This window comes from Amblyomma maculatum, chromosome 9, assembly GCF_055883805.1.
Source record: "Amblyomma maculatum isolate TAMU_Amacu chromosome 9, ASM5588380v1, whole genome shotgun sequence".
In the NCBI taxonomy this organism is placed as follows: Eukaryota; Metazoa; Arthropoda; class Arachnida; order Ixodida; family Ixodidae; genus Amblyomma; species Amblyomma maculatum.
The window spans coordinates 1,045,648-1,067,116 of record NC_139352.1 but is presented as its reverse complement, the minus strand read 5'-3'; the positions used below and the strand labels follow the sequence as shown (position 1 = coordinate 1,067,116).

Here is a 21,469-nt window from a genome sequence, read left to right as displayed (position 1 = left end):
ACAAAAACATGATTTCACAGTACTCATTAGCATACATTTGAAAGGTGCAACTTTACATGAAATACCACATGAGATACATATAAACTTAGGTTTTTTCCGAAGCCGCGCAAGGGAGAAGCATACATCGTTGGGAACGGCCGTTGGGAACGGCTATTGGCAAAATGTTTGCCTCCAGTGGAAGAAATTTGTGACGACCTTCTATTCCCATTATGTGCCCCGTTTTAATTTTTTGCCCTCCATGCGTGAGATCACATTCAAAGTGAGCATTGTGAAGTGTTTGAAATTCTCACGCATGGACATGTGTTGTGACGTCAAGACCCTGTCGGCGAATCATACGTTTTCCGCTCACTTTTAAGGTCACCGATGGGGACGCCGGATTATCTGCGACACGGGACTTGTGCGCTAATACCCGAGTATTTTGAGGCACAGTCGGTATTGACGACATGGAGTAAAGCACACAGTGAGCGCCCGGGAAAAACCACGTTAGGCGTGTCTTCCAGCCGTAGATAAACGATCCTCATGTCGCAGCAGCTGCCAACAGATAAACCTTAACTAATGGGGCGCAAGAGATGGAACTCCATCATCTCTCCTCTTTCACTTTTTTTTTTCCTGTCTCGTCCCGCATGGGTTGTGGGCTCCTTCATGCACTTCAATCTTTCACAGGCGCCAACAGCTGTTTTCCTTTCTGCATTGTTAATAGTTTTTCTTTTTTTTTTTTGCAGGAAGAGAGGGGGGGGGGGGGGGGTTGCTAGTGCACCCATAAAGCAGTAACAAGTACTTGGCTTCTTTTTTCGTTTCTTCTATTACGTGGGAAATTAGATCTCCGCGAGTAACATACGCTTGTTGAAATGTTCCTGTCGTGCTAGCTGCAGCAGGTGCGATCAGTGTTAAACACTGCGCCAAGACGATTTATTAAACATGAGCGGAAACATTACCGCAGGGGGAGCAACTCTTACCACGAAAATTTAAAAGAATATGGCAGGCTATTTTTAATCTTTAGTACATTAATTTTGCACGAAAGCATGAAAATCAGGCGTAACAGAAAACCCTGCGCGCTTCTGCGTTGCCGTCTGCTGTATCGCAAACATTCTGAAGAGGGTCATAACGGAGAAGCACAAGACATCGCATGGAAATTTCAAATGCGCCACAAAGCTCACGTCGGGAAACATGAAGTTAAGAGAGGTACGAAAGTTGTTAAAGCATGACGCATAATGCACATTAGGTGTAGGCTCTCGTCTCAAGTTATCTGCTTCATAATAAAATTGACTTCGCTCAATGAAAAACGTTAAAATCTAGGCCCCAAATTTTGATATGACTTGGATTCGGGTTATGACTAATGTGGATAGTCATTATGCTATGTCATTAAGGCATTACAATAAGCCAAAAAACCCTGACTGGATTCGGTATTTTGTCTTTTTGGCTTGCTCTGTGGTTTGTGCTGGATTGGCTTTGGGTCTGTCTTCTGGTGATGGATTTCGCGGACAGTCATTTTCTGCGCACGCCACAGGTGAGCCAAGAAAGGCTTTCGCCTTAAAAGTGAATTCACGACTCGACAGGAATACAAAGCGTGCAGTCGGCCAGCTCCACTCCCGAGTGTATTTCGAAAACTCACCACCTGCGCCGCGGTCATTGATTTACGCGCCGCCTACAGCGCGTAAATCGATTACCGGAGAATAACATATGCTAGTATACTCCGCGTCCTAAGCGAGGATATTGCTTCTTGCAGGCCATCAGCAGCAGAAAAGAATACTATATTCGGATACAACTCAAATAAAAAGCTGCAGACGCCCTTCGAAGAAAGCTCTTCGGCCAATGACGTCTACCGATTTTCACCACGCCGCAGTTAATCCGAACAAGCTGTGATTAGTCCCTTTTCATCTCTACGCCCTGGTTCGTCATGCTAACAGGTCCAATGGGATTATCCTCAAAGTCGGGAAAATTGATCCCTGATCTGGGTCTCAGAAGAGGAGAAGGATGAGAGGAGGGTCTTTGAAGGTCAGAGGCCGCTTTTCCTTGAGCTGTATCCAAAAATAGCCGCTCCTCTGAAGTCTCTTTAAGAGACGGGGGCCATGGTTTGGAGGCACACTGAAGACGACGTCATCAAATCTTTCTTATAATGGCGCAAATCCATTAAAGACTCCTGTGAATGATGATCTTGTCCTATCAGACAAGACCAGTTCATTGCCGAGAAACAAGCATATAAAAGTTTAACACTTTTTAACGAAGTAGCGTTGAAGGCCTCGTTTTTCAGAAAATCCGCCATCGTCGGTGTCGGCGTCTTGAGCGAGAAACTGCGAACGTGATTTGGCAGGGTGTTGCTGGCATATCGGGAAGTGATTGATCGGTGTCTTGTATAACGTCACTGGACCACGTGACGACGCCCAGTTAGCGCGACCTGCCAACTCTGGTTGCTTTTTAGAGATGGAGCGGTGGGGTGGGATTGAATCGTTCGGGACCCTTGGATCTTAAATTAGGCACGCTACCCCAGGCCACGTAAGCACATTCTTAGGGCTTGGTTAAAGAGGTGTTTTATACCTATGTCGGCTGACACTGCATATAATATGATTACTCCTAAATGTATACTAATTAGTATGTGTGGCATAATAAAGGCCCAAGATAACATTATCATGATTAAGCGGGTAGAAAATGCATGCATCTGGAAGGCGGTCTCGAAAAGAAGCCGCAGATGTCGCGGACACGTAAGCGTCGCCTTAAGGGTGTGCCCTTAAGGGTATGCCCTTGAGGCGACGCTTCAGTGTCCCCCATAGTTATTTTCCTGTGACTACGTTAGATTCCATGACATCAAAACCGAAAAAAGCCTCCAGAATCTTCGTTTTTAAATACAATACTTTTGTAGCCTAAAGCATTAGATATGCGCTTCCGAACAGCACCTCCAAGTAATCCAAGTTCGCCTGCGCACCACGCCCGGTGGTGCCGATAGGTGAAATTTATCTTTAGTATGTATAGCTACTAAATAAATCGGCATTTTGTGTGAAAGTATCCTATTTTTTTTTTCATTTAAAGGGTAATCGGTCTAACAGGCCAGATTTAACCGCTCATCAGTGGCTCTTTAAGATGGCTGACAAAGTTAATGCACCAGTAACGACGTTCGAGCGATAGTCAACTCACCAGTGTCTTTTCCCTCTGCTTTCTCTTGTCTGATGACTGCTTCCGTTTCCCTGTTCAATGACTCCCTGGCTTTATCAGCAAGTTCGTCCACCGCTTCGCTGGAGAGGTGAGCACCGTTTGCTCGAACAAGCGTGCCCACAAACACGCAAACGATGAGAAGCATACTGGAAAGTTGGATAAATTGCAGAACTACAGATATGGCAGCTTTTTCCGCTAAATTAATTGAAGGTTGCAGGGGCATGGAAACTATATTTCGTGCTTGCATCCGATAGTGGTGTTTCCTTCAACAGCGGAATGTATACGTTAATGGGCCGTAACTTTAATCTAGAGTTTCGCAAAGACGTGCTGTTTGAATATTGCGCCATAAAAGTACAATGAGAGAAAAAGGAAACCTGAAAAGCATTGCTTCTAGCTCAAGTGATTTAAGAATGTCTGTCTTATATTCCTGAATTTGAAGACTGTTTGTTCGGAAATAATTTTTGGTTTGATGTCGCATGCGAACCATTTGCTCATACTTTAGTAAATGCATTGAATAAAATAAATTATAAAATGGTGACTTTTGTATACAGAATTACAGGATGACCGAAAGGACTCAATACGTCATCCCGGAAGCGGTGGCTCTTTTTCGATGGAGGCCAAAAACCAAGAAGCTCGTATTCCGTTCAATGCGAGTGCACGTTACAGAACCCCAGGTAGTCGAAATTTCTGGAACCCTCCACTACGGCGACTCTCATAGCCTGAGTCGTCTTCGAAATTGATCCTCATAGCCCAACCCAAACCATTCAATACGTCATACTGAGGTTTCGCGAAAACTAAGGGCATGATTTATTGCAACATTTCAATGCATGACCACTGAAATAGCGTTCATTAATTCGCATTAGAGAATTTATCTGATCAGATGATGCACTCCGTGCATCGATGCACTGATGCCCTCCATATATTAAATTCTGGCAAAAATCGAGAGAAAAATATATTCAGGCCGCCCCTCCCCCCCACATGTCGGCCAGAAGGTACCACGAAAACAAGATTCGGAAAAATAAATGGAAAGCAAATTACATTAAATTCTACCTTTTTATTTCGAAAACAATGAAGGGAATGCGATTCCAGCTCATGTCGTGCATGCCGGAAGCAGCCCTTTTGTTTATTTAGTAAGCAAGTTGTTGTTCACTGTATTTGTTTTTGTTTCTGCTCACAAGACGTGTTTGCACTTTTATTATTCTGATAGGTTGAAATTGTTTAACCTGATGTTATTGTTATTCGTGAAGCGCATTTCCCTGCTGCAATGTCATGGCGCTTCAGGGTACGTTTAAATTAAATAAAAAGATATAAAAATGAAAAATACAGAAAACTCGTTGCTATAAAAGTACAGTTCGATGCAGAGATTCGTTCCTCTAACCAGATTTGCAGGAACTAATCTAAGCCGGCCTGCAGGCAGTATATAACCAGCATCTGAAGGGAAGAGTGGTGGTGATGGCTTTGCTGTGACATGCCATTACCACCACGAGCAAAGCTAAGACCGTCCAGGACAGAGGTATTTCCAATTAAGCCAGTACATGTTCCAGCTGCTCCCCGCTTGTCCCCTCATGCTTCCTGATCTCACCCGCCCATCTGAGTTTGCGGCGCCCTGTTACGCTTGCCTTCCCTTGGAGTACATACATTCCATTACTGTGAGAGTTTGACCATCTTCGTTTCGCATTACGTATCTGAGTAAGCCAATCTCTTCTGCTTGATTTCATCCATGGTACCATTACCTCGGTTTCGCACTATAATTGTGCTCACCTCTGGTGTCTTAATCCTACACCTATCACTTCACACTCCACAGTTCGCTGCGCCTTCTTCAATTTAAGTTTAGCACTTTTCTTTAGCCTTTATGTTTCTGCCCCGTAAGTTAGTACTGGAAAGAGGCCGTTAATATATGCACTCGTGCACTCCTCTAGAGAGATACTTGGCAACTGCCATCCATGATTCAGCTGGTATATCCAGTGGTGGACTCAGCTGTCCAGGAGGGTTCTGTCTTGAAGGAACGTCAGGGAACCCTATGTCCAGTCAATACGCGGTGATCTCAGCTACCAGCGAGCGCCTGCCAACGTCATGTTTCTAATTTTTAGCTCATAATGACAATGGATGACTCCAGCGCTGAACCCGGATTTTCGCTTAATGCTATCGCGTTTGAGAGATCTCGAACGCTGAGGAGGTGACAGCAGTATGAAATACAGCGGAGAATAAAATCGAACAGCTGGTCCTATATTGTTTGAAATCATCCCCCGACAAGCTATACGAACAATTTTCAGAGCTAATTACATGCAGCCCAGCAGTGGTTATAGCCCTCCTGGTTTGACATAAAGTTCACGAGACACATGTGCCTTCAACAAATATTCGTCTTAAGCGAGATGTCGATTGGTTGTATTCCAACTACCTACATTGAATATGGCCGTCTTCATAAATCTAAATGTAAATGATGCGTTATTTTCGCAACTAAGTTACTAAGAAGTAAGCACCGTGTCCTGATTAATTTTCCCGGCTGTTCTCGACTTGCGCGCTGGCGTCTAAGATTCAACAAGATATGTATTTGGTTCAGATCCGTACCAATTATCTACTGCAGTTATACAAAGAATATTCGCTATTATTTCCTGTGCAAGAAATAAGCTGAAGCCGGGACACATAGGTTGGACAACCAACACTACATTTCAAACGTCATCCTTACATCACGCACACTTTTTTCCCTTAAGGCAGTGCTTACCTCTGCCTCATGACTCCTGCTTCGTTCCTGCTGGTAGAGATCTCTGGAGGCCGGTTCGGCTCACCCGCTTTTATGAGCCGCTGCCCTTCTCAGCCGGTCGACAACAATGAATGATGTGAACGATAAAAAAAACATCCTGCAGGTGGCGGTAGGTTTGGTGGCGGCCACAGGTGCGCCGTTCAGATCAGGAGCGACCGACAGCTGCTGACTCGCCTTGCTCGTCACGGAGTGTGCGGGTGGCGCAGCTCCACGAAGATGGTGAAGTGTACACTGATTCATTTTCTACGTTTGATGCATTGCTATTCTTTTTCATGCGCCGCATCTCAAGGCTGCACTTGTATGCTCCCTCGCTTTGCATGAAAATTGAAAAAAAAAATGTTAAATGGTGTACACGTGCCGGTAATGTCAACGACTAGTAATAGGACTGTGGCTCTTGCAGTTGCTGAAAGTGGCTGCGGATAAATTGATTTTTTTTTTGCTCCTTTGTTAGCTAAGGCAATAATGCGAGGTTTGGTGCCACACATTTCAGTTGCGTAAGCGGTCCGACTATCATCACCCATTTATCATGTTTGACATGTTTGTGGCAGGCTGAAGTAGTTTCTTACGCTCCCATTAAACTTGGAGTTGGACGCAGTTCGGAATCTGCAGAGGCCAGCGAAAGGCGTACATTTTGTTCATTCGTACTCTTTCCCTACATCCCTACTCAAGTTTTCATGTTCATAATGTATATATTGCTACGTATATACCACGTAAGAGGACGACGATGGAAAACAGAGTGAGAGACGACGAAGCTGAAGCCACGAGACGAATACCGCTGGAGAGGTTCGGCGAGCGATTCTCTGTGACCGCTACGAGCAGAAGGCCTGAATGGGCTAAGTACTGGGCGGCTGGTCCTCTTTTTTCAGGTTTCCCCAGCGCATTTGCGCTTTTCACCGTGTTGATAACGCTCGCAAAGAGAGTGTAACTGTAAAGTGATGTCTACGCAGTCTCCCGGCCAGGGGCGCTCCCCCTGGTCGGCTTTCATTATGCCTCACGATCTACCTCTAGAAGCGTTCCAACGATCTGGCGTTCGAAACATTTCTGTGGCGCTGGTGCCCAAGGATGGCGGATTTATGAAAATGAATAGCCCTGGGACTGTTCGAGCTACTCTCCAGGCAGCCTCCCCGGTATGACTCGATCACAGAAGTGAGGCAGTTTGGGCGTGGCGGGATACTGTGCCGATCTCCAGACCTGAATTGCGTTGAGGATCTGCTTAAATTCAATTCATTTGGATCGCTTCAGGTGAGTACCTTTATCCCTACTCATCTTGCATGCACAAAAGGATTGGTCCGAGGAGTAGACTCTTCTTTAACTCCATCTGAGACCCTCGACCTTCTTTCGACGGCTGGTGTGGTAGCAGTGTATCGTTGCAGCCGGGAGGCTAATAATACGCGGGTACCAACAGAGTCAGTGATTGCCACATTTGCGAGAACTTCATGCCCGTCGGAGATAAAAGCATACATGGCCATTGATCTTCCGTGTAGATCATCTTAAATCTAAGCCACTGCAGCGTACTAATTGCTGACGATATGGTCACAGTGCTCGTGGTTGTAAGTCCTCCGTGCGGTGTTGCAAATGTGGCGATGGACATCATTCGTCATCATGTTCACAACAAAACGACAAATGCTGCCTTTACGGTGGAGCCCACGCTGCAAACTCCTTGGAGTGTCCATCTCGAAAACAGGAGCTTCAAATTCTATAAGTAATAGATAGAAAACACTGTTCGCGTCGTGACGCTGTAACAGAAGTTAAGGAACGACTACACGGTTATGCAGGTTGTGTCAGCCCGATCAAATGTGCCTCTGGATGCATCAATCTCAAAGGCGATAATGACTGCAGTGGAAGCATCAATGACTAAAATGGTCGACCGAATAGTAACTGCTGTCACAGAGCGTTTTTCTAACGTTCTGGCAGTTCAGCTAACGCAAGCCCTGCAATCAGGAACAGGCATTTTCATAGCAAACATGCTCTCTGAAAGCTCTCAAATGCTTGAAAGCACTACTGTTGCTTCGCCTCACAGAACTAGTCCTCCAGATGAGGATCGAGACATTAATGACACAGAGATGGTGGAATCAGATGTAAGAATTCTAAAACGGTGTGGGTCTCCCATGTCCAACCATTCTTCTCCGCGGTCCCAACGAAAATCAAAGAAACATCAGCATGCATCAAAGCCAAAGGATAATATTTGGGGGCAGGCAGTTGTGGCTGCCCAGATCTCGCAATCATAGGGGCAATAAAAGTTATCTAGTGGAACTGTCGCTCAATTCTAACAGCTTCAACAATATAATCCACATATAATTATTTTGCAAGAAACTTGGCTAACAGCCGAAAAGCATTTCTATTTAAAAAATTATCATTCATTCCGACAAGATCGCCAATCAAAAGGAGGAGGTTTAATTATATTTTTCTGTACAAAATTCTGTCACAGGGCTAAAATTTCTTTCAAGCTTTCTTCTATAGATTGTGAGTTATTGGTCCTAGACTGAAATTCCAGGGCACTCTCCGTTTTCCTTAGTGAATGCTTATTTCCCTAGCGGTGTACAAGATACAAAACCTCTAGATCTGCTATTAGTTAATTGTCGAAACTCAGTTCTTCTCGCTGGTGATTTTAATTCGCATCATGTGTCATGGGGCCACAAGACAGATAGTTGTGGCAAGCGTCTTTAGGATTGGGTAACACATAATAACTTTTCCTGTAGAAATTCGGGTTCGGCCACTTTCACAAGAAAACACACTAAATCGGTGTTAGATTTAACTTTTATCTCTCCCAGTCTTTTCGTTAATAATTGGTCGACACTTGATTGTGACACCTCTAGTGACCACATACCGATTGCGTTTGATGTTAATCGCCCTGTAACTCCGGCGACTTCTCAGTTGAAGTCATCTATCAACTATAATAACTTTCAGTTAACGTTACGCTCTAATCTTGAGTCAGTCACTAACACCGATGAAGAACAAAAATCAAAACGCGTATGCTTGGTGATTGAGGATTGCCTTAAGAAGTCTGAGATCTTGGTACGGAGCTAAAAGGGGAATACTTCAGCTTTTTGGCGGAATGCTGATTGTTCTTGAGATTACAGACGTAAAAAGGCGGCATGCAAAAATCTTTTCCACAACCAGTGCCCGAAAAGCTAGCATGATTATAAGTTCATTGCGGCTACTTTTAAAGGTACAGTTGCAAAAGCGAAGGACAAGTATGATGTTAAGCATTTTGATTTCCTGTCCAAATCTGGCAACCGAACTGCTCTTTTTGGTTTTTTACGCTCGCGGAAAAAGATTCCGCAGTCACAAAATCTACATTCCCTTATTTTGACTCCCCTAGAAGCAACAGACACAATTGAAACAATTGCCAAATGACTGGAGAAGCGTTTCTCGTCTACACTTCTACACTTCCTTCATGGTCGATATCTGTAATGCCAATGGAACCAGTTAATTATGATCCTCAAATTTCCGTTTCTGAGCTTTCTCCTATAGTTATGAGATTACCAGCCGCTGTTCCCGATCCTGATAACGTAACCTCAAAAATGTTAAAAAAATATTTTGATGAGTCACTTGAGACGTTATTAGAGGTAGTAAATTATTCCATCAAACATGCTTGGATACACCCAGAATGGAAACTTGCCAAAATAATTCAATCCCTCAACAGGCGCCTGCAATCGTACCTAAGCTCCCTTCAGAATTGGTTATGTGACTTAAAAGGTGCGCTTTCCTTGTTTTCCAAATTCAGGATCCGGTAAATCTTTAACATTTAAGCAGGAAATGATTCCGCAAGTTAAGTCTTCGAAGTATCTAGGGGAGATTTACGATGACCATCTGGAATGGAGAGATCACAATGAACATGTTGCAGCGAAAGGGGCTCGTGCTGTGGGTATGTTGCGCAGGTTAAGCAATCCAAGGTCTGGAATGCGGCGAGACGCTCATTCAATGATTTATGTTATTTATATCCGACAAATTTTAGAATTTGGATCTGTGTTGTTTTCTGGTTCGCCTGCTTACAAACTTCGTCCGCTTGTTCTTATAGAGCGGGAAGCGCTTAGATTATGCCTTGGTCTCCCCAAATTTGTGGCTGACAATGTATTATACCTTGAAGCCAGAATACCACCGTTGTTAGCTGGATTACAATTCTTGACTATCCAGACGTATCTAAAAATATATGAATCACAATTCCACCGCTCCCTATCAATTTTTTGTTGCGAGCCAGAATTCTTTTTTGGAGTCAGATGGCCTCGGTTTCATACGCCGCAGGTAATACTAGTGCAAAATCTTTTACAACCTTTGCACGTAGTCCTTTCTAACATCCTTCCAACAAAAGTAAGCGCATCTTCGGTTCAAATTGTCTATGATGACATTTTCCCAAATAATGCACAACAGTTATCACTTCAAATTTTAAATGGATTATTAGAAGATCACTTACGAAGTCTTCCCGTTAGCATAAAGATAGCAACTGATGCTTCTCAATTTCATGAAAAGGCCGGCATTGGAATATACTGTCCGCTTTTAGACTGGGCTTTTTTTTTTCAGTCCGCCTGCCGGATTTTACCCCAATTTTCCAGGCGGGGTTGCTGGCGGTGGTGCTTGCTCTGCGCAAACTAGACCCACCATACTCAACAGCAGCTGTAATTACAGACTCTTATTCCTTGTGCTTGTCGCTTTCTTCGAATATGGATTCGCCAGTATTAAACACCTTTCTTTCATTGCTCCCCTCACATTTTAGCCTCATACATATAATGTGGGTACCAGGCCACAGTAATGTGACAGCCAATGAGGTTGCTGATAAACTAGCTAAAGAATCTCCGAACGGCCCTGTGTTGCCCATCCTCCCGGCAACAGCGTACATAACAGCAGCACGATTTCGTAAGCGTTCCTTATTAAGCATGCAGGTTGGATCTGTTTTATCATCGGACGACTACCTGCATCTCAAGTATTCCTGGAATAGGAAATCATGTGAATCAAGGCAGACTGAGGTCTCTCTAACGAAGCTACGCTGTCGTATTCCGCCCCTAAATTTCTATATGCACAGGTCTGGTTTGGCGCTTTCTCCCGTCTGCGCATTCTGCGGGGAACCGGAAACAATAGATCATTTGTTATATTTTGCCGCCGTTTTACCATGATGAGAAAACAACAGCTGGGTCTTAATTTGAGCAGCCAGATTTTATTATCGTTCGGTGCCACCATGCTTGGGTACAGCCACAGGTCTGTTTTTAACGCCATTCAAACCTTCTTAATAGAAACAAAATGTCTGCCTTGCTAATTTGCATGGAATTTTTAATCTGTACATATAAATCTCGGGATTCTCCTACTGCGTGCGTTAGTATTTACTCTTTTTTATTTTGTTTTTTTTTTCATATTTATATTTCCTTCTCTATTTTCTAGCATTTATTTCTATTTATTTTTGCGATGTAGTTATACATCTCAAAATCTAATATCTCTGCACCCCAATTCTTGGCCGATCCCTCTGTGTGGGTATGTGCCATCAAATTAGAGGAGAACAACTACTACGTCTGTCATCAGCTGTGGTGCTTTTCCCTGAACTAGCCTTCTGCCACGTATCATCTTGGTGGAGGTGAATCAAGATCCCCATGCGCAGATTAACCCATTTACGCTGCCAAAAGCTGGATTTGCGCAGCGGCCGTCACCTACCTGGCATCACAACGACGTAAAAAACAGCCACGATGACCTCCGAGACAGCCCCTACCACCGCGGGAACATCCCCTCAGCCAGTAGTACTCACGGAAGTTCGCCACCCTCCCATCTTTAATGGTGACGACGACCACCCAGACATGGAAGACTGGCTAGATGAGTATGAGCGCTGCAGCAGCAACAACCACTGGGGCGCAACCATCATGCTCGCTAACATCATTTTCTATTTTGCGGGAACAGCTCGAACAAGGTTCCAAAATCACGCACAAGAGCTCGTTACTTGGGACATCTGCAAGCAAAGGTTTCAGGACTTATTCGGGAAGCCCATTTGGCGGGTTCTGGCTGCCAAAACGGAACTCTCTTCTCGTGTCCAATCCCCCTACCTTGCCTGCATTCAGGACGTGCTTGCGTTGTGTCGCAAGGTCAACAGCTCCATGCCGGAAATTGACAAGGTAGGGCATATCCTCAAGGGTATCGCGGATGATGCGTTCCACGTCCTGTTCTGCACGGACCGCTCCATTGTCGACTCGGTGCTTCAAGTCTGCAGAAAATTCGAGCCGGCAAAACAAAGGCGTCTCGTGCATCGCTTTGAGAGTCTTCCAAACACGCCGGCTACTTCATCCTGCAATGACCTGACCCCTTTGCACCAGCCCTCCCATCCCACGACCATCACTCGGATCGTCCGGAGAGGCCAACTCTTCGAGGCCCTAACTCCTGCACCACTCCTGTCTCCGCTGCCCGACGCCGTGGCTATGATACAAGCCGTTGTCCTCGTGAATTTGCAAACGTCGGCCTCTCCACCAGCCCCGCGCCGCCCCCGCCACCATCGCGTTCTATTGCTTTAGTGGCTGCTGCAACCACCAGCCCAACCTCCCTACGTAGCTACTTTGGTCCCAATCCTGCAGAGTGGCGCACCTCAGATGACAGGCCAATCTGTTTTATTTGCTGTCGCGCCGGTCAAATTTCGCGTTATTGCCGTAGCCGTACCTTCCCCGCCCCTCGCTGCTATTACAACGTTGACCGTCGGTATTATTATGGACCTCGACGTTTTGCTGCCCAACCACCCGAGCCCCGCCCGGCCCATGATGGACCTTGACACTTTCCTCCTCAACCGGATGAGCCTCGCACCGAAACTGTCACAACTGCTCGTCGATCCAGTGGATCTTTATCTCCCCGCGCTCGTCGATCCCGTTCACCGGTACCTCGTCGCAGCTCCTCCCCATCATGCGCCGGCACCAACTCGGAAAACTAGCGAATGCAGCGCTCCAGAGTAACGCTGCATTACCGACCCGGACTGCCAATTCGGTACTAACCCACGCATCTAGACGTAACCTCATTGATATTTTTGTGGATGGAGTCCCAATTTCTGCACTTCTTGACACTGGCGCCCACATTTCTGTCCTCAGTTCCTCGCTCCGCCGACGCTTCAAGAAAGTCCTTCCACCCGCTACCTCATCTACCATCCGCGTTGCGGATGGCAACACAGCTACTGTTATTGGTATGTGTACTGCACGAATTAGAATTGCCGGCCGCAACATCTCTGTGTTATTTACAGTTATCACCAGTTGTCCTCAGGATGTAATATTAGGCCTAGACGTTTTATCTGCCCACTCCGTTCTTATTGACTGTTCTTCTGGACTGCTTCATCTAGACCTGCCGCTCCGTCCTGACGAACAAGCTCATGAAACTTCAACGCTCCGTCTTCGCTCCGCTGCATTTACTCGTCTGCCACCTGAAGCCGCTGTGTATGTGCTCATGTCGCCTTTTCCCTCCATTCCTGATGGCGACTACGTGGTTTCCCCGTAACCGACGTGACTCTGCAGCGTAGCATAGTTCTCCCGCACAATATCGTCCACGTAGCGAATAACCACACTTATATTCCCGTCCTGAACTTCAGCTTTTCTGTACAAGTTCTTCCTGAGGGCATTTGTCTCGCCGAACTGACCCCACTGTCTGACTTTAATGTGCCTGCACTTTTGCCTGACACTCCTGCTGAAGTATCGACACGACCTGTACGGGCCCCGCCTACGGAGGCCCGCATATCAGGAATGGTAGCTCCTGACTTGTGTCATGATCGTTCTCAAGCACTTACGTGCCTTCTGACTTCGTACAGTGACATGTTTTACTTTGGTAACCGACCCTTGGGACAAACGTTTCTCGTTACTCAAGGCCAGACCAATTCACAGAACACCTTACCAAGTCGCGATTTCTGAACGTCTCTTCATACAAGATGAAGTGGACAAGATGTTGGCAAGAAACATTAAAGAGCCTTCGAGCAGCCCCTGGGCGTCCCCTGTCGTGCTTGTTAAAAAAAAGGACAATACCTGGATGTTCTGCGTTGATTACCGACACCTCAACAAAGTTACAAAGAAGGATGTTTACCCACTTCCCAGGATAGATGATGCCCTCGACTACTTGCAAGGTGCCAGTTATTTTTCTTCGATTGATCTTCGTTCCGGTTATAAGCAGATCGCGCTCGACGAACCGGACCGAGAGAAAACAGCCTTCGTCACACCCGATGGCCTGCACCAATTCAAGGTGATGTCTTTTCTCCTGTGTAATGCGCCCGCTACATTCGAGCATATGATGGGCTCTCTTTTACGTGGTTTCAAACGAACGACGTGCTTATGTTATCTCGATGACGTCATTGTCTTTTCTTCGGCCTTCGAGAGCCATCTTCACCGCCTTGATGCCATTCTTGGAGTCTTCTGAAGAGCTGGCCTTCAGCTGAATTCAAAGAAGTGTCGCTTCGGCCGACGTGAGCTCAAAGTGCTCAGACACCTGGTCGACGCCCACGGCGTTCAAGCAGACCCCGACAAAATTCGTGCTGTAAGTGCATTTCCTACACCCCGCTGTACCAGTGACGTTGGTAGTTTTCTTAGCCTTTGCTCGTATTTTCGGCGGTTTGTCCCCAACTTTGCGGACACGGCTCGTCCACTCACACTACTTCTGAAGAACGACGTTCCATTTTGCTGGGGCCAAAAACAATCTCAAGCCTTCTCTGCGCTCATCGCAGCCCTCACCAACCCGCCCGTCCTGGCCCACTTCAACCCCTCAGCACGAACGGAGGTACGCACCGACGCCAGTGGCCACGGTATTGCTGCCATTCTCGCCCAACAGCAGACGGGCCGCACTCGCATCATTGCTTATTCGAGTCGCCTCCTTTCAGCGGCTGAGCGGAATTATTCGATCACAGAACGTGAGTGCTTAGCCCTCATGTGGGCCATTACAAAATTTAGCCCTTACTTGTTTGCCCGCCCGTTCCCCATCATCACCGACCACCACGCCTTATGTTGGCTTTCAACGCTGAAGGACCCTACTGGTCGTCTTGGGCGTTGGGCGCTGCGTCTTCAGGAATACATTTTTTCTGTCGTTCACAAGTCCGGCCGGCTACACACTGATGCCGATTGCCGTCCCGCAACCTAGTAGATCCGCCGCCTGAAGGCGAGTGTGACGATGACACCTGAGGGCTGTCCAACTCTGGCTTTTTTAAACATTCGTCATGAGCAGCGCTTAGATCCCAAGCTTTGCGGCACTATCAGCCGCCTCAGCACTGATCACCCTGACTCTACCCTTGCTTTGTTTGTTCTCCACAACGGTACTTTATATCGGCGGAATATATGCGACCAGATGGCGCTGTGCTTCTGCTCGTTGTCCGCGAACACCTGCGTGCCACCGTTCTTCAGCAGCTGCATTACGCGCCAACTACGGGTCATCTTGGCGTATCTCGTACGTACGACAGCGTCCGCCGGCGCTTCTTTTGGCCAGGCCTCTACCGCTCTGTTCGTCGTTACGTGGCTTCTTGTGACAGGTGTCAGCGACGGAAGGAAGCCCTCGGTTATGCCTGCTGGATCCCTACAGCCGATCGACATCCCTATAGATCCATTTTACCGAGTTCGCCTTGATCTCCTCGGGCCTTTCCCTCTGTCTGGTTCGGGGAATAAATGGATTGCGGTGGGTACGGACTGCACTACGCGCTATGCCGTTACACGAGCGACACCCACCAGCTGTGCTACTGACGTGGCTGCGTTTCTCCTCCACGATGTTATCCTTCTCCACGGTGCTCTACGCCAGCTGCTCACTGACCGTGGCCGTTGCTTTCTTGATCGAGTAGTCGAAGAAATTCTCCGATACTGCTCCATTAAGAACTACTTCACCACCGCTTACCATCCACAAACGAACGGCCTCACCGAACGCCTCAATCGCACACTCACACTCACGGACATGCTATCAATGTATGTATGGGCTGATCACCGTGACTGGAATATTACTTTACCGTTTGTTACGTTTGCGTATAATTCCTCCCGTCATGATACAATGGGTTACTCGCCCTTCAATCTTCTGTTCGGCCGTGACCTCTCTCTTCCGTTTGACAGCGTACCACCTCACACCGCTGATGCAGGTTCCTATTTTCGTGACGCCATATCCCGAGCTGATGCCGCCCGTGTCGTTGCTCGCCGCCGACGGGCTTCTTCCCCGAACTCCTAAAAACTGCGCCATGATTCTCGACATCGTGATGCCCACTACTCTCCGGACTCTCTCGTCTTGCTCTGGACTCCCGCACGTAGAGTTGGGCTCTGTGAGAAGCTCTTGCCGCGGTACACAGGCCCCTACCGGGTTTTACGGCCAGTCGCTTCTGTGACATACGAGGTCACCCCTGTGCACTCACGCCGACAGTTCGATATGCCACGTTCCGAAATCTTTCATGTCGCTCACATGAAGCCCTACCACTGCAGCTGTAGTTCCCCGATGTAGATGTGTTAGTAGCCGCACGGTTACTAACACATCTGATCAACTAGATCTTCAAAACGACTTAACCTGTGTACAAGACTGGTGCAGCCAATGGCTCATGGAACTTAATCCAACTAAATGCAAGCACGTGTCGTTTCACCGAAAACGTAACGCCATTCTTTTCCCCTACTTAATCTCAGGCGTCCGAGTAGAACTAACCACATCTTATAAATACCTAGGCGTAACTCTGTGCGAAGATCTAACCTGGAATGCGCATATCACCAACATCCTATCGTCAGCTAATAGATCTCTTGGTTTCTTAAGACGGCACTTGCGCCATGCCCCACCAGATGTAAAACTTCTCGCATACAAGTCACTAATACGAACAAAACTTGAATATGCCTCCCCCATCTAGAGTCCAAACCAAATCTATCTGATAACTTCACTTGAATCCCTTCAGAATCGAGCCGCTAGATTCATTCATTCCTGTTATTCATACAATGCCAGTATTTCATCTTTAAAAGCTAAGTCCGGTCTAACACATCTCGTATGTCGTCGCCGAATCGCCAGTATGCGTTTGTTCCATAAGTTTCTTTCCAGCTCACTTGGAATTCCGCCCTACATCAACCCACCGGCGCGCATTTCACCCCGCATTGGTCACCCCCTGCAAGTTGCACGTCCACAATCTCATACTACAACATTTGCGGCGTAATTCTTTCCTCGCTCAGCCGTAGACTGGAATGGCCTTCCACACGACATTGCTGGAACCACCTGCCCATCTACATTTTGTGACTGTATAACTGCCATATTCAACCAATAATATGTTTACTTTGTATATAATCTTCATGCGTGTACCACCCCTTATGTTTATTTTGTATATAATCTTCATACATGTACCCACCCCTTATGTAATACCCCCGAACCGGGGGTCTTTAAGGTAATAAAGGGATGTGGTGATGTGATGTGATGTGATGTGATGTAGTACGCACCGGGACGGTGCTTTTCATGGCGGGGTAATGTTACGTATATGCCACGGAAGAGGACGACAATGGAAAAAACAATGAGAGACGACGAAGCTCAAGCCACTGTTGGTGCTTGCAAGAACATTTACGTCTGTCATCAGCCGTGGTGGTTTTCCCTGAGCTAGCCTTCTGCCACGTAGCAATATCTATTTCTTCCGAAATATAAAAAATGTTATTTGCCTTTTCTGCTTTTCATGTGCCGATATATTGATTAGGTTACTTGTTTATACTCTGTTTATAGCCTGCTTGCTCGTTGAGTCAGGCGGGCAATAATTTAGCCGTGTATACGTAGCTTTCGCGGTGCAAATGGCAACGTCTTGCATCACAAAAAAAAAGTTTAAAGCGACTTCATTTGAATGGATTGCCCCCACAGTAAACACCTCGTAAACACCTCGGCGCCAGAGATAGCAAAACATTTTCTAGTCATCGAAATCAACTTCCCCAGTATCGAATAACATTTACATTTTCATGAAAAAGATAATACTACAAACCGACAAATATGATTCACCATGTTGCTAAGTAAAGCATTCAATTCTATTTTCATCGCCATCCTAAACTCGCGTGGTTCTATTCTCACCAAAAGTTTGCGAATTCATAGTTTGTTACTAGTAAAACCTGTGACATTAAATTTTACTTTGGTTAGCAGATAACGATTTGTAGAATGCTGCATTCGATGTCTGCGGTTATACCTTACTTCCAGACGTGTACGAATATTGGTAACTTTCGATTATTTCGATTATTACGGATTGACTGCTTTCTCCGTGACCGCTCGCAAATGCAATCGTTCTCAACCACAATCGAGAATTGCTAAAGCCATTTCTGGTGTCCCTCGGAAATCGGTCCTGGGATAACTCCTTTTCCTGGTATTGTCAACGATCTTCCTAATTCTATGTCATATTGTTTGGTTTAGTTTTGTTTATTGGATGTAACGTCTCAAAGCAACTCAGGCTTTGAGAAATGCCGCAGTGGAGGGCTACGGAAATTTGGGCCACCTGGGATTCTCTAGCCTGCACTGACACCGCACAGTACGCGGGCGCTTTGCTAAACACTCATGTCTAAAAACCGATAAACTCAAAAGTTTTTCCATCCGTCCTAGGCATCGGATTGTCTCCAGCAACTGATGACGTAGAAATGAGCAAATTCATGGCAGTAACCACTCTTTCTTCATCGGGTTAGGCCTCGGGCCTTGTTGAGGTTTGCGGATGTGCTCGCCTTCATAACTATTTGCCTCATGGCGATTAGAGGAAGTAATCGGAGCAGGCGAGAAGACCGGAAATGACATGCTACGCGTAATTTCTCTGAATCCGCAAATTAAAATGGCTTGCAACCGGAGATGGTGGCACCTGGATTAAGCAAATCAGTACTGACCGCAGGCACAGAATGTCAGTGCTCACGGACTTCGTTTTCGTTTACCTATATGGAGAAAAAACAGTAGGATGTTTGGGACATGAGCTGTAACACGTCCCTGAACAGGAGTGTAAGATATGGATACAAGTCACCAGACGTTTGTAGTAATAAAAGTAAAATGTTTATGATTAGGTCACAAAGCATTTATTCCTGCTGAAAGCTACAACCAGTTGTCATCGTCGCTGCTAGCACTTCTCTCTGTCCAGTACTCCAGCCGAATATCTGCAAGGTCTTCGCAAGCCACGTCATTCTTCCTGCGTATTCAAAAGAACACACGGCTGTAGCGTTCGAGAACAGACTTAATTTCAATAATTACAATAAAAACATGCATGCCAGGTGGGGTTTTATGCTCAAAAGCAAAACGAATTTTGTACACACTCGTCCAGTAGCTCCTGCGTACAAGGCACATCGAGGACAACTGTATTCAGCTATTCTTGGTAGCAAAATTTTACATTGTGACTCCTCTGGCGGTTCTAGAATAAACCATCGCGCATGTGCAAGCATGAAGGAGAAGAGACAAGGAAGGGTATTTGAGCATGAGCACTGTTTTGACCTAGAATGTCGTACCCACTCGCCCATCATCTGCGGTACTCCTCTGGTAGGTTAATATTTGGTCAACGGCACTGAAAAGCATATTTGGACGAAAAAAAAATGAATTCAATCATTTTCCCACCACGGGATGTATCTCGCGACGTCCACTCCACGAAGCACGGTTTAAAATGGTTTTGAAGTGACTGCCGGAGTAGCATAGACTCTGAAATCTGCGTTAAAAATCAGTGTCGATGAATGTTGCTTGCTTTCGAAAACGGGCGGTGATAATGACAGCTGCATTCCCTTTTTTAACACGATAGCACTCAAGCTGCCGTCTAGCAGGGAATATGGTGTCGGCTTCAGTTCGACTGAAAAATGCAGATTGGTTAAGTTACCGCAGTTCCACTCTTTATTCGGACATTTATGACTGGTAATTATGAGGCCGTATATTATTATATACCATAATTTAGCGAAGTAAATTCCGCTTAAAATAGATGTTAGTAGGAAATAACTTTACCGTACTTAAACGCCACAAAGGCAGTTGTTATGGAAAGGAAGATTATGTGTGAAATGGTTTTCTACGTGTTTTCTTTTCGCGATCACAGCTGTCCACACGCGACCTCTGAAACTGGGACTCTGTCTCCAGTCTTAGTGAAAGAACAAATCGCATAACTCGAAGACTAGCACACGAGTTATCTACATATTTTCACCTGCGTACATGCGTAATTCCAAAAGCGGCATGATGCCTTACCCCGAATCTGGCAGTCTAAAAACATTTCGCTGAAGTTTGGACTTCACTGCGGTGTTCTCACAGATGATCTTGGCGAGAGTTGTCTCTCTTAGGGTGCCAAGTTGTTCTGTTGAAAGCAGAAAGACAAGAAATAAATTCAACTTTGACTACTCCTGTGCAACAAATTGCGCAGGAGTGGGGACGCTGGTTTGTAAACTTTCTAGCAGTGTTCTGTATGGTCACAAGGTAAGGTACAAATCCTAACGATCCACTAAATGTCTCATGAGGAGAAACCCGACGTTTCGAATGCCGACACAGCACCTAATTAAGGTATGACACGCCTGAAGCAGTCAGCCTTGAAGAAGAGGCCAAGTCGGCTCCAAGGCGTACGTTTTCTCCTCTCCTGGCCATACCCGCAGTGTGAGCTGTTTTCGGTCTAGTGCTGGTGAAATTACAAGGCAAATTTTGGCATGAAATAAATTATTAGAAGACAAATTTAACACAACACTGAACGAATTCGCTATCTCAAAGATAAAACTGTAAAACTTGGGTGGGTGTCTACTTGCACAGTAAGCTGCTATGTTCGTATAGAAAGAAAAACTGAAGAGATGACAAAAAAGTGGCAATACTATGAAGGCGCTCAAAAAATGACCGGCTCGTATGTTCCATGAAACATACGCTTAGATGAAAAGAAACTATTCTTTGCATTTCTATGAAATCTCGTTCTACGGTAGAAATATTCGGTTTGATACAGCGGTTTCAATCTGGCTCCCCGTGGAAGCAGTGTCCATCTGGTATTTCCTTGAACTCACATTATTTTTTATTTCTTTTCTTAAACCACCAACATATTGCGTGGATCTTAAAATAATATTAAAATTTTGCCTGCGTTTACATCCCCTATTAAAGAACATCGCTGAAAATACGCGAGATAGCATGCCTCAAATTAGTATATCACTGGCCGTTGATCTTTTTTTTTTTTCGCAAGCACAACGAACCATTTAGACAGGTCACCTGGATGTATTGTTTCAGCCACTGATGACACATTTGCTATTTTTGTGAGGCCGCACCTGCTGACTCTATTGTAATCTTTTTCTGTTCTTATTTCGTGAGCTGCGCTAACTCTGCTTACCTTTTCTATCACCTATTATTCTTGTTCCTGTCTTTTTTTTTCTACTTCAAGCATTGGACCACTGCTTTGCTTGGTTCATCTGCCAATGTTTTATAACATAACCTCCTGAGCTTGCGATGTATTCTTGTGAGCAAGTGAATAAATTGTTTTTTAAGCTCTTAATTTACGAGCTTAAATTGGGCTTAAATGGGCTTTAAAAGAGCTTAACGACACTTAAATAAAGTGCCGTTAAGCTCTTTTTAAGCGCATGGGTGTAGTTAAGGCACGGTTGTTACCTACGGCAGAGATTCACTGTAACGCAGAGCAGCCCTTGTCTCCATTTAGTGACAGAAGCAAAGAAACAATACCATTTTGACCTCACGCATATCAAG

The 21,469-nt window shown here is 45.7% G+C and overlaps 2 protein-coding genes across 2 annotated transcripts in view; both read right to left on the bottom strand.

The window, feature by feature from the left end:
- LOC146178085 (immunomodulatory peroxidase-like) overlaps positions 1-5,958 on the bottom strand; it is a 44,847-nt gene extending 38,889 nt beyond the window's left edge. The window contains exons 1-2 of the mRNA XM_084577930.1: positions 5,870-5,958; positions 3,130-3,293 (exon numbers count right to left, since the gene is read on the bottom strand). Of these exons, the coding sequence (XP_084434056.1) occupies positions 3,130-3,293; positions 5,870-5,880 (175 nt within the window). The 5' untranslated portion in view covers positions 5,881-5,958. The remainder of the gene's footprint in view (positions 1-3,129; positions 3,294-5,869) is intronic.
- Positions 5,959-18,835: 12,877 nt separating this feature from the next.
- Positions 18,836-21,469, bottom strand: part of LOC146178084 (chorion peroxidase-like) — a 43,402-nt gene continuing 40,768 nt past the window's right edge. The window contains exons 13-14 of the mRNA XM_084577929.1: positions 19,991-20,096; positions 18,836-18,962 (exon numbers count right to left, since the gene is read on the bottom strand). Coding sequence (XP_084434055.1) covers positions 18,869-18,962; positions 19,991-20,096 — 200 coding nt within the window. The 3' untranslated portion in view covers positions 18,836-18,868. The remainder of the gene's footprint in view (positions 18,963-19,990; positions 20,097-21,469) is intronic.